General features: G+C 63.9%; 3 protein-coding genes across 6 annotated transcripts in view; 1 reads left to right on the top strand and 2 right to left on the bottom strand.

Annotated features, from left to right (window-relative positions):
* The window catches only part of PLEC (plectin), a 56,655-nt gene extending 54,985 nt beyond the window's left edge, over nucleotides 1-1,670 (bottom strand). For 2 of the 3 annotated variants that reach the window (XM_036105643.2, XM_078071887.1), the window contains exon 1: nucleotides 946-1,132. In XM_036105643.2, the coding sequence (XP_035961536.2) occupies nucleotides 946-1,126 (181 nt within the window). In that variant the 5' untranslated portion in view covers nucleotides 1,127-1,132. Of the gene's footprint in view, nucleotides 1-945; nucleotides 1,133-1,647 lie in introns of those variants that run through there. The other variant, XM_078071886.1, reaches the window with a different exon arrangement.
* Nucleotides 1,671-3,114: 1,444 nt separating this feature from the next.
* PARP10 (poly(ADP-ribose) polymerase family member 10) lies at nucleotides 3,115-12,612 on the bottom strand. Its single transcript, XM_078071649.1, is given in 17 exon segments — nucleotides 3,115-3,274; nucleotides 3,276-3,452; nucleotides 3,507-3,616; nucleotides 6,030-6,179; nucleotides 6,414-6,499; nucleotides 7,283-7,412; nucleotides 7,667-7,799; nucleotides 8,177-8,410; nucleotides 8,412-8,622; nucleotides 8,710-8,838; nucleotides 8,841-8,930; nucleotides 9,003-9,135; nucleotides 9,137-9,210; nucleotides 9,213-9,257; nucleotides 9,340-9,381; nucleotides 9,384-9,525; nucleotides 12,103-12,612. Coding segments are annotated over 17 exon segments (2,556 nt in total).
* On the top strand, nucleotides 12,110-15,404 carry GRINA (glutamate ionotropic receptor NMDA type subunit associated protein 1). Of its 2 annotated transcripts, none has more exons than XM_036105634.2 (7): nucleotides 12,110-12,265; nucleotides 13,249-13,606; nucleotides 13,703-13,815; nucleotides 13,888-14,088; nucleotides 14,247-14,375; nucleotides 14,471-14,614; nucleotides 14,695-15,404. In XM_036105634.2, exons 2-7 carry the CDS (start codon nucleotides 13,273-13,275, stop codon nucleotides 14,842-14,844), a joined length of 1,071 nt encoding a protein of 356 aa, XP_035961527.1. In that variant the 5' UTR covers nucleotides 12,110-12,265; nucleotides 13,249-13,272; the 3' UTR covers nucleotides 14,845-15,404. The 2 variants fall into 2 exon arrangements, with proteins under 2 accessions (XP_035961527.1, XP_035961528.1); XM_036105635.2 differs by having other exon boundaries at nucleotides 12,115-12,372.

Raw genomic sequence — 15,404 nt, 5'->3', positions numbered from 1 at the left:
GGGCTGACGCTGAAGAAGGTCCGGGGGGGCGGAAAGACACTCATGATTCGCTTTCACGTGGGTAAAAATCCTCCTTTAAAATCCATATGTGATACACCCACAGAACCCTCAAGCTGTCCTGAGCCTCTGCGTTTCCTTGAGCTGCTGCCGGTCCTCCCACCCACAGAGCCCCTCGCTGCCTGCAGTCCTGTCCTCCGTCAGCAGCTGGCCTTTCAGGCCTCTGCCCACCTGCCTCAGTGTGCGCTCCCGGCCACCTGCCAGGGCGGCCCTGCCCTCCACACGCTGCACCCTCATTCTGTCCTCGGGGGGGTGGGGTCAGCACTCTGCAGCCTGGGCCGAGGACCCTCAGCTGGCTCCTCCCTTTCCCAGCACAGCCGGCCTGATGGCCTCCAGCCTGGGTCACCCACTTCCCAGGGGGAGGGCCCACTCTCCAGCTGCCCCACCCCACACTCTCAGGGGCCTCTGGCTGGGCCTCTCCCATCCTCCTCCACAGAGGGGCAGCTGCTGGAGGCCAAGGCAGGACCCGGCTCACGCAGGTGCTGCAGCCCTAGCCAACCAGGGGGCCCCTCCTCTCCCGCTCCTGTGTGCTTCCCCACACTGCTACTGGTGGCAGCCAAGAGCAAGGGGCCTGGAAGGCGGCTCTGCCCCAGAAGCCCAAGGCAGTATCATGGCACCTGGGCACGGGCTCCTTGTCATGAGCCAATGATGGTGCCACGGCCGGGGACTCAACCTCAGGCCTCAACCTTAGGCCTCCTGCAGCTGACAAGAGGGGGCCAGCAGGTGGCGCTGTGGGGCCTGCAATCACCTGCCACCGAAGAGTCCGCCGGGACCAGCCCGTCAGCCTCCCCTCCCGGTCCTGACACCCGCAGGTAGCCGACAGCAGGTGCTCAGCCAGCAAGCGAGTGCTAACGTCCAAACTGGGCAGACAAGGCCCTTCAGCGTTACCTGCAATGCGGATGACTGCCCGCTCGGCAGGGTCCAAGACACTCCCGTTGCCCCCGGAGCCCCCTCCACTTCGCCGGCTCCTCTGTGTTTTCCCCAGGTTCCAGGGCAGTGTGTCCCCAGGGCTGGGCGAGCCGCTGGCATCTTCAGCCACTGGCCGCCCCTCGTGGTCCTCGCCTGACATGGCCTCCTGGAGAGGGAGCAGGAGGGGGTCACACCTCTGTGTTTAGGGGGATACTGCACACCAACCAGACACTTCCTTGATCTAGACATTGACCGCGCCCTTTCCACCCTAATCACCTAGACACTGACGCCCACTCCCCTCCTGTGTCCCACTGCATCCACATACTGATCCCCCCAACCCAGACATTGACAACTCTGCTCCCGCCCACAACTGGCCTCACTCCCTCCAGCTCACCCCGGGACACCTGCACAAAGACACCCCTCCCCCCAGCACTGACCTCACTCCCTTGTCTATCACCAGGACACTGGCCCCTCCACACTGTCAGCCTGGGGGCTCACCCCATCACTCAGACACCAACCGCCCCCCCTCCCCGCCCCCCGCTCCGTCCCAAACCTGGACCTCCCCTGTAAACCCAGACCAGCAGGCAAGCCCGACCATCAGGAAGCACTGAGCGCACTCCCTTCCCGCACCCCGGCATCAGGGAAGGGTCCCGGCCCCATCCCCTGGACACTGGGCTCTACCTCCAAGCTGTCTCAGCCTCTAGGACTCTCCACCGTCCTTCCCCACCCCCGGCCCCGCGCAGTCCCACCTTGAGCTCTGCAGTGAAGGCCTATAAATATCTGGAGCCGCAGCGGCGTGGGCCGCGGGAGCTCGGGCCTCCCCTCCAGCCCCCGCCCAGAGCCTCGCGCACACCCGCGCTGCCGGAGCACACGCACACCCACGCGTGACCGCTCTTCAGCTCCGGGTCCCCAAGAGCGCTGGCGTCCGAGAGGTGAATGGGGCTCTGTCCGGCAGGGCCGGGTAGAGTGGGGGCACAATGTGGACTCTGTGCCTCCGCCCTGGGGTCAAGGGCTGGGGAGGAGACATTGGGCACCGAGCTGGGGGCCACCCCGCCCCGCCTCCCACAGGCTCCTCCACCCGCACCTCTGCTCCAGGGCCCCCCCGGCCGGCACCCCGCTGTCAGCCGCGCCTCCCCAGCAGCCTTTCCTGCCCACACTCCGGGCACCGCCCGTCCAGTTCCGCAGTCCTGGGCGCGCCGAGGTGGTGTCCTCCGGAGGGAGGATGGGCCGCGACGCAGCCCCTAGTTCCGGGACGCCTGTGGCCGTCGAGCCCCCAACCCCACCTCGCAGCTCCCGCACGCTGCGCGCCTCTCCATCCCGGCCCCGGTCCTACGTGCCTGGTGGCTCAGCTCGGCTAGGCTCGGCCGCCGCAGCCAGACTGCTGGGCCGGGAGACCGCGGAGGCTGCGCAGGCGGGGCGAGCCCGGAGCCCCGCCCCGGCCCCCACGGAGCCCCGCCCCGGCCCCCACCGAGCGCCGCCCGTGCGGTCGCAGCGGCCGGGTGCGCGCCGGGCCGGGGCCTCACCGAGGCAACGGGCTGGAGCGCGCCTTCCGCTCGGCCCGCAGCGCCCGACTGGTGCGCGCCGCTGTCGCCAGGCGCAGCCCTCCCCGCGCGTACAGGGCGGGCCGGTAGGCAGGGAGACGTTGTTGGGTAGCGTGCGTGTCACTAAGGCGACGTGGGGTCGCAGGGGTGCGCGCTGGTCCGGCCTCGGCCCGCTGCTCAAGGCCGCCCCAGAGGAGCCACGGACTGTGCCCGCCGGCCCTCGCCCCTGGCCACGCCGAGGTCCCCCACCTCCCAAGCAGAGGTGGGACCCAGAGGCCCCGTAGGCCCCGCCGCCTGGTTTCACGTAGACGTTTATTCAAACAACAGAGTCGCGCTCGGTCTGGGTCCGGCCGAGGCGGGCGGGGTCGAGCTGGCCCACCCTCCTCCCGGGCTCTGCTGACCCCTGGTGGCCGGGCCGGCTCCGGCGGGTACCGGCCCTGAGCGCGGACACAGCCCTGGTCCCCCGGGTCCGCACCCGCCTGTCCACGCCCCGCAGCCAGCGGCAGGGGCGCCCCCCGGGGCAACTCAGGCAGCCGAGGGGGCGGTAAGGCTGCGCGCAGCGGGGCCCAGGGAGCCGGCAGCCAGGGACTGGGCCGAGGTGGGGGGGTTAGGGGGCTGGGAAGTGGCCCAAGTGCCCAGAGGAGTCCCCTGGGGAAGCCCAGGGCACGTGCTTGCAAGTAATGAGGTGGGTGGGCAGCGCCTCAGTTTCATGAAAGATGACAAAGATGCTGGCCTGGCGGAGGCAGTCCACTGCGCTGTTGGCGCGGGAACATGTGGCCAGGGGCCCGCAGTGGGGGGCGGGGGGGCTCCCACAGGCCTCCAGGACCCTGCCCCTAGTCGCCGGTCAGCACCCGTGCTCCGAACACCACCTTGTGGCCATCAGCGTTGGGGGGCAAGTAGCGGTCCTACAGGGGCAGGGAGGCGGCTCCTGCCCATAGAGTGTGCCTGCAGGGGGACAGACGAGGGCCAAGGTCGTCCAGGGTCGGCAGAGCCCTTGACCAGCACCTGGCCTCACTGTTAAGGCCTCCTTCGCTATGGTCGAAGCCCTGCGCACAGGTGTCGGGGACTGCCCAGGCTGATGGGCCGTGGTACAGGACCTGCTCCCCGGGCTTCTCTCAGGGGGCTGTTCCAGGTGCTCCCCGTGGGGTTCGGACCTGCTGCTGCAGCAGACACTCACATGCTCCACCCTCGGAAGGCCATTCAGAGCCAGGCTATCAGGAGACCCTCCTACCCCCTGGGCACCCCGCCGCAGACCTGAGCCTGGAAACCAAGAGCCTTCTCTTGGTGGAGTTCAGGGTCTGGGGAGATGGCAGAGCTCCAGTCATGCTCTGTCCAGCTGCAGACGTTGGGCAGACATTAGCCACCTGGATGGGGCCCCAAGTGGCACTGGACAGCTTCAGGGAAGCCTTGCTCCCTCCAGGGAAGTCTGGTCCTTCCAGGGAGGCCTGCAGGTGGACAAACCCAAGCACTCCCCAGAACTCAGCACCCACAGCCAGGCCTCTGCAGGGCAAAGCTGAGCTAGGTGCCCATACTGCCCACAGGACTTCCCTTGAAACACCGAGATGTCCTGGACCTCTCAGTACCGGGAAGACCAACAGCCAGCCTCAAGGGAGCCACTTCAGCGGCTCAAACAGTTTCTGAAGAAATTCTAACTCATCTCTTCAGGGGGATGCAAAAGAAATTACATCCATGCAGCAGGACTTGCTGTGTGAGAAGAACCAGTCTGAAAACACTGGGAATGGAATCTCAGAGTGGAGTCCAGTGGGTAGGCTGGGTGATGAGGTCAGGAGGTGGAGTTAGGGAACTGCCCCCCAGTGCAGAGCTAAAGGAAGGAGATGGGGACTGGGAGGGCCCCATGGGGAGGGTGGAGGCGCAGGGGTGTCTGGTCTGCCCGCAGGACCTCCTCAGGAAGGTGGCGCACAGGTGGCCAGCCCCAGCCAGTGAGGGAGCACAGTTTCCCTGCCCTGAGCGGGGCGTCTGCTGGTGGAAAGGATCCATAAAAGGCCCAGAAGGACAATGGCAAAACATACATCCTCGGCACCTACCTGCCGGGGAAACTCTCACTTTCAAAGCAAAAGAAAACTCCAGAAGTATCCAGACGCACATACACAGGACAGGCACACACCCTAAGTCAATATGCAAATGGGAAAAACATCTTGGAAAAACTCCACATGCTCACCACCAATACTACTGGATGCTGAGAGACCATAGATGGATTTTTTTTTTTTAACTTTCCAAAAACAAAGTTTTTTAAGAGGAAAGAGAAAGGGTAATGTCTTTCAGAGATTGGAAGGAAAACATAGTTTGATCCTGAACACTATATCCACCTAAACTATTAATGAGGACAAAATAAGGACATATTAAGATATGCAAGATCTCACTGTGCTTATTTAACTTAAAAGAAATGTCTCAAACACACAGCAACTTTCATTTGAAAAACAAGTTTACACCAGTTACAGTTGTAAATTACCTCTAATGGTAAAAGGCAAAATAAAGGTGAAAGTCCAAGATATTGACTAGCCACTCAAGGAGATTCCTCTACTAAACAGACAAAGAATCTGTGCAGGAAGGGGACAAGGGAGCATAAAGAGTACCAACGCAGGGGGGGGAAAATGAAAGTGAAAAAAAAAATTAAGGGGCACCTGAGTGGCTCAGTCGTTAAGCGTCTGCCTTCAGCTCAGGTCATGATCCCAGGGTCCTGGGATCGAGCCCCACGTCAGGCTCCCTGCTCCGCGGGAAGCCTGCTTCTCCCTCTCCCACTCCCCCTGCTTGTGTTCCCTCTCTTGCTGTGTCTCTCTCTGTCAAATCAATCAGTCAATCAATATTAAGAGCCACTGGTCCTGTGGCGCCTGGCTGGCTCGGTCAGTAGACCCTGTGACTCCTGATCTCAGGGTCATGAGTTCAAGGTTCAAGCCCCACACTGGGCGTGGAGCCTATGTAAAGAAAAAGAAAAAAAAGAGCCATTGGTCTTTGAACCCTTGCATAATTCTCTTTCGTGAAACACAGGTTTTTGTTGTTGTTGTTGTTGTTTTAAAGATTCCATTTATTTATTTGACAGAGACACGGCGAGACAGGGAACACAAGCAGGGGGAGTGGGAGAGGGAGAAGCAGGCTTCCCACTGAGCAGGGAGCTGGATGCGGGGCTCGATCCCAGGACCCTGGGATCATGACCTGAGCCGAAGGCAGACGCTTAACGACTGAGCCACCCAGGCGCCCCATTGTGGAACAGTTTTAATAACTAGGATTTCATTTCCTTGTTTCCTCTTTGGTTCAATGGTAAATGCTTTTCCATTATCATTATATATCCACCAAAGTACGGCCCAAGCGCGGAGCCTCAGGGTAATCACAGAATAGAAAATGACACCTGTCAACCTTGATGACATATGAAAATAATGCAACCGACCAAACTGTAAGGGAGAGGAGAAGGGGAGCCTGTTCTCCTCATCCTCCATAGAGCAAGTCGAGAGACAGTCTCCGAAGCTGTTAATGGAAAGCAAGTTCACGTGTGCCATGTGAACTCACGCAGGCGCCGACTGGGGGAATCCAGAGCGTGTAGCTAACAAAACCCGCCAGGGGAGCGCGGGCGACACCTCTGTTTCCGAAGAGCAGAAGTGAGAGCTGCTGAGTCCAAACCCGGAGGAAAGGGACCCCCTCTGAAGTTGGAGCGACCACCTGCAGGAAAAGAGCGGTGTGGGCAGCCTGGGGAGGGCCGGAAGTTCCGCCGCTGCCCGCCGGGGGTCACTGCCGCTGCCCGGCCCACCCCCAGTTTTGTGCATCCAGAGTCAGGAGTGCCTGGCTGGCCTGGGCTCTGCACGGCTCCTTCCTCCTGCCTGTCTACACGGCAAGCACTCAACCTGCCCTCCTTCCTCACCTGACCAGCTCATTTGCTCTGGTCCCCGTCCTCACCTGGCGGTCACTCTTGGACCTGCTCGGCGTCAGCTCCAGGCCCTCACACTCACTCACCAGCAGAGCCTCCTCCTCAGCCTCTCCTTCTGCCCGTGCAACGCACCCCCCACGCCCCCATCGCCTCCTGAGGCCCTCCGCAGCCTCTCCCTCCCCCTGCCTGATAGGCGGGGGGTCACTCTGACCCCCCACCCCCCCACCCCCACCGTGGCTCCAGTGTTTGTCTGAAACACGCATAGGGGCGCCCGGGTGGCTCAGTCGTTAAACGTCTGCCTTTGGCTCAGGTCATGATCCCAGGGTCCTGGGATCGAGCCCCTCACCGGGCTCCCTGCTCGGTAGGGAGCCTACTTCTCCCTCTCCCTCTGCCTGCCACTCTGCCTACTTACGCTCTCCCTCTCTCTGTCAAATAAATAAATAAAATCTCAAAAAAATGTTTAAAAAAAATGAAACACACCCATGCTCAGAGTTGCAACATTTAGCAAATAAAAACAGTGCAGCAAGCCTTCTCCGGGCTGGGGCAGCTGCTGCGGGGAGATCCCCAGGACCGCGCCAGGTACCTTACCTGCGGGATGAGTAATCCTCAAAGTGGCCACGAGATGGCGCCCCAACCCCATGCTTGAGACAAGGAGCCGGGTCTGCAGTCCCACCCTCCACCCTCACCCGGCTGTAATTAGCAAAACGGGGACCCCTGCCCGGGCCTGTCAGATCGTCGGGCCCCCCTACCGTCTAGGCCCTTCTGTCTCCCCCCTCCAGAGCAGGGACCAGAGCTAGCGAGCCCCATGGGGCCTCGTCCCCCAACCCTGACATAGGCTAGAGTGACAGCCCACAGGCTCTGTGCCATGAGCCCTGTCTGAGCAAGAGTGTGGACTCACCTGGACGATGCGGATCCCGCCGTGAGCAGCCGCCAGGTGTCAGGGCAGACCCGCAGCACCATCCGGCACTCCTGCCACTCTCAGCCAGACCCCAGCCCATCCCAGAACCCTTCAGCCTCTGCTGAGGCACCTGCAGACAAAGGGGGTCCGGGCCATGCCTAGGGCGCTGGCCCACCCCACCTTCCCCGAGCCGGGCTGCAGGCCTGAAGCTGCCAAGAGAAAGGCCAAACCCTGATGCGGGGGGCCAGCCGGCGGCACTGCTAGGTGGCTGGGCCCCCGAGTCCTGGAGAACGGTGCTGTCACCCCAAGGGGCAGTACGCACACCACGGCATGGCTCAGACGGGCTCCCAGCTCTGCAGGCCACATGCCGCCCCAGGACCCCACCATCGCCTCCTGGACGTGCACCTCCAAGGCAGTCCCCAGTGCCCGGTCCGGCTCGGCCACATCCTGCCCGAAGGCCACGCGCACCACCAGCCAGGCCACCCGCTCCCCCGCCCACGAGCTCGTCTTCTGCCTCCTGCAGGGTTCACCGCAGCGTGGCAGCTCCTCCTGCGGCCACCTGGGCCCCCTCCCAGCCCTGGAGACTGACTCCCGCTCTGGCTGCTCCTCAGAGCCCTCTGCCCGGCCCCCAGCTCTGGAGATAGCCAGCCAGCCCTCCCACCCAGGCCCTCCACGGTGGCCCGCAGTGCTCAGACCTCCTCTGGGGGCTGGGAGAGATGGGGGGTCAGGAGCCAAGCCCAGCCAGGGTACAGGATAAGTCAGGCAAAAGATGGAGAGAAGGCGAAGGGTACGGGGCCACAAAACAGGTGCAAGTGTAGGGCAGGGTAGAAGGTGAGGTCAAGAAAGGGCCACAGGGTGTGCTGGGGTCCCCAGGGAGCCTCACCTTCTCCTGGTCACTGCCTGTGCGGTCTGGGGGCTGCAGGGTGTGTGGGGGACCTGTTCCAGAGACCCTGTGGCCATCTCCCTGGGCCCACTGGGCCTGGAGACCCCATGGGCTCCGGCTCACCAGCCCCCTGTCCCGGTGACCCCATGAGCCCCAAGCTGACTGGCTCAGCCTGTCCAAGAGACCCAAGGGGACCCGTCCCCAGGGAGGCTCCTGTCTGCCCTGGTTCCTCTTCAGAGCCTCCTCAGTGTCACCAGCCCTGCACCCTTCAATGCCCTCACTGGCCCTCCAGCCTCCAGAAGAGCATGCTCAGTGGTCCCTGGCCCCAACTTGACCAGGTAGTCCCCTCCACCGGTGTTCTTGGCAAGCTGCTCAGGCTCCAGGACGTCATAGTGGGGGACCAGTCTCAGCTCTGAGCACTGTCCCTGGGAGTCCTGCTGTAGGACTCACTCGGCCACTTGGAGGAAAGGAAAGGACAGAAGGCCCGTCAGGGCTCTGAGGGGTAGGGAGGGGTAGGCCACCAAGTCTATCTCACTCCCCTCACCCTCCTGCTCCTGGAAGGATGCAACCGCGCCCAGGTGCCCAGGCAGGCTGCAAAGGCCCCCCAGGGGTCCCCTGCTACCGCGGGGCTCAGTCTCCAGGTACACGTCCTGCAGCAGCAGGCCCTCAGGGGGGATACCCCCACCACACGCACAGCTCGGTCCTGGGACACCCCAGTCCCCTCCAGGCCCAGGGCCCAGGCCTGTTCCTCCAGGACTCAGGTTTCTGTGGGGGAGGGTGCAGGTCGGCTCCGAGCGTCCCCCCAACAGGCACGTCTGCCCCAATCCTGCATCTTACCTGCCTCAGAAAGGGGCTGGGGCAGCTGGGCCAGGACCCAGTGTGGGCGGGGACTGTCAAGGGCACAGCGGGGCTGCACTGGGTGCCCCGTGGCTCGCAGCAGGGTCTGGCTGTGCTGCTCTAGCTGCTGGGGGGGCGGTGTTGGGGGGCAGTCCTGGGAGCAGCAGGCTTGCAGGGGCACATGGTGGGGCTGGCCTAAGGCTCAGCCAGCGCCGGAGAGCATGTGCCCCTCCTAGGTCGAGACCCTCCCTGCACCTGCGGGCAGGGGTGGAGTGGGGCGTCGGGGCCCACAGCCAGCAGAGGGCCCTCAGGCTGCCCCTTCCACCAGCCCCCTCACCTGCAGACTTCTGAAAAGTGAGTGTGCCCCCTCCGCCAAGCTCTGCCAGCTCAACACAGGTCCTCCCCCAGAGCGACGGCGGTCCTCGAAGCAGGGCGCGAGCAGCCCCTCCGGGATGGCAGGGGGCAGCCCACTGAGCACCACTGCTGCCCCCCACCCCCACCTCGGCCACAGCAACCCTGAGGCCTATACGGGTGGGGAGGGTAGGGGCACCACAGTCCCCCCTTCACAGTGGGGGAGGGGCACATCCAGAACTTACACTCTGCAGGCCCTGAGCTGCCCCAGCCCCTACCTTCAGCCAGGACCCCTGAGCCTGCTCTGCAGCCAGAAGGCCTGGGACAGGAAAACCACAGTGATACTTTGGGGCCTGCAGAGCTGGGGCTGGGGGACCACTTCCTCGATGCTTTCCTTCCTTCGGGCAGGCCCCTCCTGCAGAATCTTCCACCCCAGCCCCAGCCCCTGAGCCTGCAAAGAGCCCCTAGCTGACCGGGGGGTGCTGGCCAGGCCTGACCCCTCAGTGCAGCCTACCAGCCCCAGCTCACAGGCTGCGAGGGTGTGGAGAGAGGCCCCTGGTGGTCCTCTACTCCCACTGGCCTCTCCCTGGGAACCTCAAAATGGCCAATCACCCTCCCTACTAAATCCACCAGGGGTCTTGAGTCCTGGCCCCCCACTCAGGGACCTCAAAATTCTGTCACTTTCCCCGGAGCCTGCTCCTGGCTGAGGCTGGCAGTCATCTCTTGCCCGAAGTCTTCCCAAACCCGACTCCTCACCTTTCACACCTAGCAGGTGACCAGGTCTCATGCTGCCTGCGTGCCGAAGGGGAGCAGCTCCTGCCCTGGACCACCCCGCCCAGCACAGCCATCCTCTGCTCTCTGGTCTGCGCTCCCGCCAGTCTTCCCGCCCGATACCATCGTTGCTGTCATCATAACTGGCCCTGCAGGTGGAGACACTTTGCTGCAGCAAGGGGAAACGGAGGCACAGACAGGGCCCAAGGTGGTGCCCGGCCTCCCCCAGGCTGCACCTTTAGAATCCGCCTTAGAATCCACCTGCGCTCCTGCTACCGACCGCCCCTCCCCCTGCTCATCTGCTTTCAGCCTCTCAGAGGGGCCCCCACTGCTGCTGTCCATCTCCCACCTCTCACCCACCCCTCAGCCCGCTCCTGCTCCTCCTCCAGGGGACTGAGGACCTGTCCAGCCCGCACCCCAAGCTGCACACTCAGCACCCTGCTCTGAGCCTCCATCATCTCTTTCCTGGATCACTGCAGTAACCTCTTGTCTTAATCTCCCTCTGCCACTCCCACCCCACCCCACTGTCCCTCAACAGAGAGGGCAGGGTGAGCCTTGTGAAGTGGCACCCACAGCTTGGGCCATGGGAAAAGCCAGAGTGACTCACACTAAAAGCCAAAGTCCTTTGGGGGCCCTGCCAGGCTCGGCCTAGCCAGGCCCCAACCCCCTCTGTCCCCATCCTCCCTGCACTGCCCCCTGCTCAGCCAGCTCCAGCCTCCCACCTCAGCGCCCGAGCAGTGGCCCTTCCCTCTGCCAGGATGGGCCTCTCCCACAGAGCCAGCCAGCTACCACCCCCCATGACTCCCCTCACCACACTCTTCTTGGTAGATTTAACTTCAACCTAAGGCCCTAACGACCAAGGCCCTGACCTCAACTTCATAGTTGTCATTTTTAATTATTTTTCTCAAAGTGAGCCCCTTAAGTTGCATGAGCTTCTGGTTCTACAAACCGGAACCCATCCCTGCCTGCCCCGTATCTTCTCTTCTCGTGGAACGGATCACCTTCCAGCACACCGTATAATTTACGTGTTACATCAAACCCTGGTGCACAGGGCCAGCCGCAGGCAAGCAGTGCTCGGGAGCGGATCACACCATGACAGGCGGCTACGTTTTCAGGAATGTTTGTGAACCAGCTGTTAAACTCGTGGTAGCTTGGAACCAGCTGCGACGAGTGTGTTTGTAACACCAACACGTGCAAGAGTGAGAGCTCAGAGCTTCCCCTGCTAGTCCCCGGTCTGACACGGTGAACCAGCACGCCACGGGCACAGGACAGAGCATTTTCCCACGACTGCAGGTCTGGGCGAGGCCAAGCCTCCAAGAACGGGCCCCCAGGCACTGCTACAGAACATCCCGGCGGCCGTGGCAGTCAGCCGGCCTCAGGAGCACGGCTGGAGCCAGGGGAAGAAGCCGACTTGATCTCCAGTCCTGGTGATGAAACAGGGCTAAGAACGCCACCTTTACAAACTGTGAAGATGTGGTGAAGACAGGAAGGTTAAAAGGTCTAGTTTGGTCTCGATGACCGCTAGAGAGGATGGGGCAATTAAAGGATCAGGCCTCTTGATTTGGGATAGACTCGGATGAAAGGGCGAGAGAAAAGGGAAAGTGGTGTTTTAAGACCATGGAGGCATAGAGGGTCCTTGGCAGCTTCAGCACATCCCAAATTTAGGAACTCCCTGAACCAAATTAGCCAGGCCGGGCCTCTGCCTCTAGGATCTTCAGCCCCCACGGCCCAAGCCGACACTTTGGCGGACAGTGCGGGACGCAGGGTGCAGGCCTGGGACTCGGAAAGGAGCCAGCAAGGCGGCCACAGCGGGTAGGACCCAACCACAAGAATCCCGGAGTTCCCGGTAGAGCCCGGCCCCGCAGCCCCGCTCCTACTGCTGCCGGCCCCGTCCTACCCCGGGCCGGCCCCGCCCCGGCCCCGCCCCTGACCCGCCCACCCCGCGCCCCTGCCCCGCCCCCAGTCCCCGCCCCGTCACAAGGCCCCGCAGCGTCTCCGGAGCCGCAGGCGCAGGCCCAGCCGAGCCGGCCGCCGAGCGGGTGCGGGCGTGGGTGCGGGCGCGGGTGCGGGCGCAGCGGCCATCGACCGCGCGGTCGCGCACCGGACACCGTGCGCACCGTTCCGGAGGCGCCCCGCGAGTGGTGAGTCCCTGGCCCGAGCGCAGCAGCGTATCTACCCGCTCGGCCGCTGTGCCGGCCGCCCCCGCGCGGGCCCTCCGCAGACCAGCGGCATCGCGGTGGGCCAGTCGGTAGGTCCCGCCGGGGCGCACTGCCCGCTCGGCCCGCTCGGGCCGGGCGCTGCGGCGGGCGGCTGGCGGCCGGCCGCTGGGCCGGCGGGGGGCGGGGGCGGCAGCGACCCGTGTCCAGAGCGCCCCCCGACCGGGCAGCGGGGCCCATCCGCCCTCGGTGCGGGATCCGTGGCCGCCGCCCCCACCCGCCTCTCTGTCTCGCTTGCTTTGTTCCCCCGCACGCCCTCTGGTCGCTTCCATCCCCCACACACCCCCGCACCCCGCTGTTCCTGGCGTACCCTCCAGGCAGGCACTCCGACAGCTGATCCAGGCCTGCTGCCCCCCACCTTGGGAGCGAGGGGCAGTCGGGCCTGCTTTTGGACAAGGGTCAGGGCTCTCGCTGCTCACAGATGGCCTGGGGATTTCCTGGGATAGAAATAGCCGCCGGCTCTGGCCCCTTAAAGCTGCTTAAGGGGAGGGTGGCTAAGGGGAGGGTCCGGGCACACCCCCACACCTCCCTGACCGCGCCCCCAGCCCCGATCCGGGCTGAGCTCTGACCCGGGAGACTCCAGCAGCGGTCATGAACCTCCCCCAGTTGCACCTAAGAAACAACCGAAACCAAAAAATCCCGAAGCTGACGAAGTCATCGTCTTGCCTGTCCCCTCCTCCACTTTTGGGGTCGTCTTAGAACGGCTCCTTCCGAAGCCCCAGGCCCAGCTAACGGGTCCCCACTGGCTCTCCTGGTCCTTCTGCTCTGGGGTTGCCAATGGCCCTGGGGGCAAAAGTCATGAATGCCCCCCTTTGTGTCCTGGTTCCCTGCAGCAGGTGGGGCGGGGCCGCGGTGGCTGGTTCCGGGGACTTGTCACTGCAGAGCTGACTTCTCTCTCTCTCCTCTAGGGGGAGACCACAGAATCTGAGGCCATGCCCCATGAAAAGAGTTTCTTGGTGTCTGGAGACAGCTATCCTCCCCCCAACCCTGGATATCCTGGGGGACCCCAGCCCTCCATGCCTCCCTACCCTGGAGCCCCTTACCCACAAGCCCCCTTCCAGCCTTCTCCATATGGCCAGCCAGGGTACCCCCAGGGCCCCAGCTCCTACCCCCAAGGGGGCTATCCTCAGGGCCCCTACCCCCAAGGAGGCTACCCTCAGGGTCCCTACCCTCAAGGGGGCTACCCTCAGGGGCCGTATCCGCAGAGCCCCTTTCCCCCCAACCCCTATGGACAACCACAGGCCTTCCCGGCACAGGACCCTGACTGTGAGTAGTAGAGGGGAAGCAGCCGGTGGGGGGTGGGGGGCGCAGGGGCTCCAGATGCCCTCCCGTGGTGCTGACCCAGCCCGTTCTGCTCCTCAGCACCTCAGCATGGAAACTACCATGAAGAGGGCCCCCCGTCCTACTACGACAACCAGGACTTCCCTGCCACCAATTGGGATGACAAGAGCATCCGCCAGGCCTTCATCCGGAAGGTGGGCAAAAGAGGCTGGGGGAGGGGGGCAGGGGTCCCGCTGGGCAGGGCTCTGAGCTGGCTCCCGCCCTAGGTGTTCCTGGTGCTGACCCTGCAGCTGTCCGTGACGCTGTCCACTGTGGCCGTGTTCACCTTTGTTGGCAAGGTGAAGGGCTTCGTCCGGGAGAACGTGTGGACGTACTATGTGTCCTATGCTGTCTTCTTCATCTCCCTCATTGTCCTCAGCTGCTGTGGAGACTTCCGGCGAAAGCATCCCTGGAACCTCGTTGCCCTGGTAACCCCAGCCCCTGGGCCCCGCAGCCCTCCCTCCCCCTCCCCCCCCCCCCCCCCCCCCCCCCCGCGCTACCGCACTTTGCAGCCACAGGAGGAGGGGTGGGGTGGGGGCAGGGGTGGGCAGCGGCTCCCCACACACGAGGCTTCGTGTCCCCACAGTCGATCCTGACCGTCAGCCTGTCCTACATGGTGGGCATGATTGCCAGCTTCTACAACACTGAGGCGGTCATCATGGCCGTGGGCATCACGACGACGGTCTGCTTCACGGTGGTCATCTTCTCTATGCAGGTGAGGGCCCCTGAAGGCGGGGCTGCTGGCCCCCAGGGCCCAGACGCCTGCGGGGGCCCGGCACCCAGGGCCTCCTGTCCCCCCTGTGCCCGCAGACCCGCTACGACTTCACCTCGTGCATGGGCGTGCTGCTGGTGAGCCTGGTGGTGCTGGTCATCTTCGCCATCCTCTGCATCTTCATCCGGAACCGCATCCTGGAGATCGTGTACGCCTCGCTGGGCGCCCTGCTCTTCACCTGCGTGAGTGCGGGGGTGGGCGGCTGGGCGGGGGGGCCGGGCGGGCAGGCTCGTCCCTCACCAGTGCTGCCCATCGCCTCCAGTTCCTGGCGGTGGACACCCAGCTGCTGCTGGGAAACAAGCAGCTGTCCCTGAGCCCGGAGGAGTACGTGTTTGCCGCGCTGAACCTGTACACGGACATCATCAACATCTTCTTGTACATCCTCACCATCATCGGCCGCGCCAAGGAGTAGCTTGTGCTCGGGGCCCCACCGGGCGGCGTGGCTGGCCTGGGCCCTGCCCCTGCTAGGGCAGCACCGTCACGCCTCTCCTCGCGCCCCCCCGGGCCCAGCCCGGGACCGAGGGCCCCCCCACCCCTCCTGTGTGTACACTGCAGATACTTCTGTGTGGACCCGCTGCGGCCAGCATGGCCCCCTCTCGCCCTCCGGCCCCGCCAAAGGGCAGTGGGGGCCCGGTTTCCAGGCCACCTGCTGCCCACTCACTGTTGCATGAGCCCTGTCTGCCAGCCCACCCCAGGGTCTGGGGGCAACACCAGGTCCCAGGGGAGAGGGGTCGAGCCAAGAGGTGAGGGTGCACGTCTCCCCTCCTGTTCCAGCCCCCAACCCCAGCCTGGCATAGAGTCCCCCCCACCCCCCCCGCCCTGGAGTGCTGCCCTCTGGGGGCCCTGAGGGGTGAGGGCCTTGTCCCTGTGCTGAGCCCTTAGGGCAGAGAGGATGAGACTATTTCAGGGCGGGAGGAGGCCTTCCTCTCGTCTTGTTGTCTTTAAAATTCCAATAAATGGGACCTTGTGCTC

This window comes from Halichoerus grypus, chromosome 5 (assembly GCF_964656455.1).
Source record: "Halichoerus grypus chromosome 5, mHalGry1.hap1.1, whole genome shotgun sequence".
Taxonomy (NCBI): Eukaryota; Metazoa; Chordata; class Mammalia; order Carnivora; family Phocidae; genus Halichoerus; species Halichoerus grypus.
This window is presented reverse-complemented; position numbering and strand designations above follow the sequence as displayed.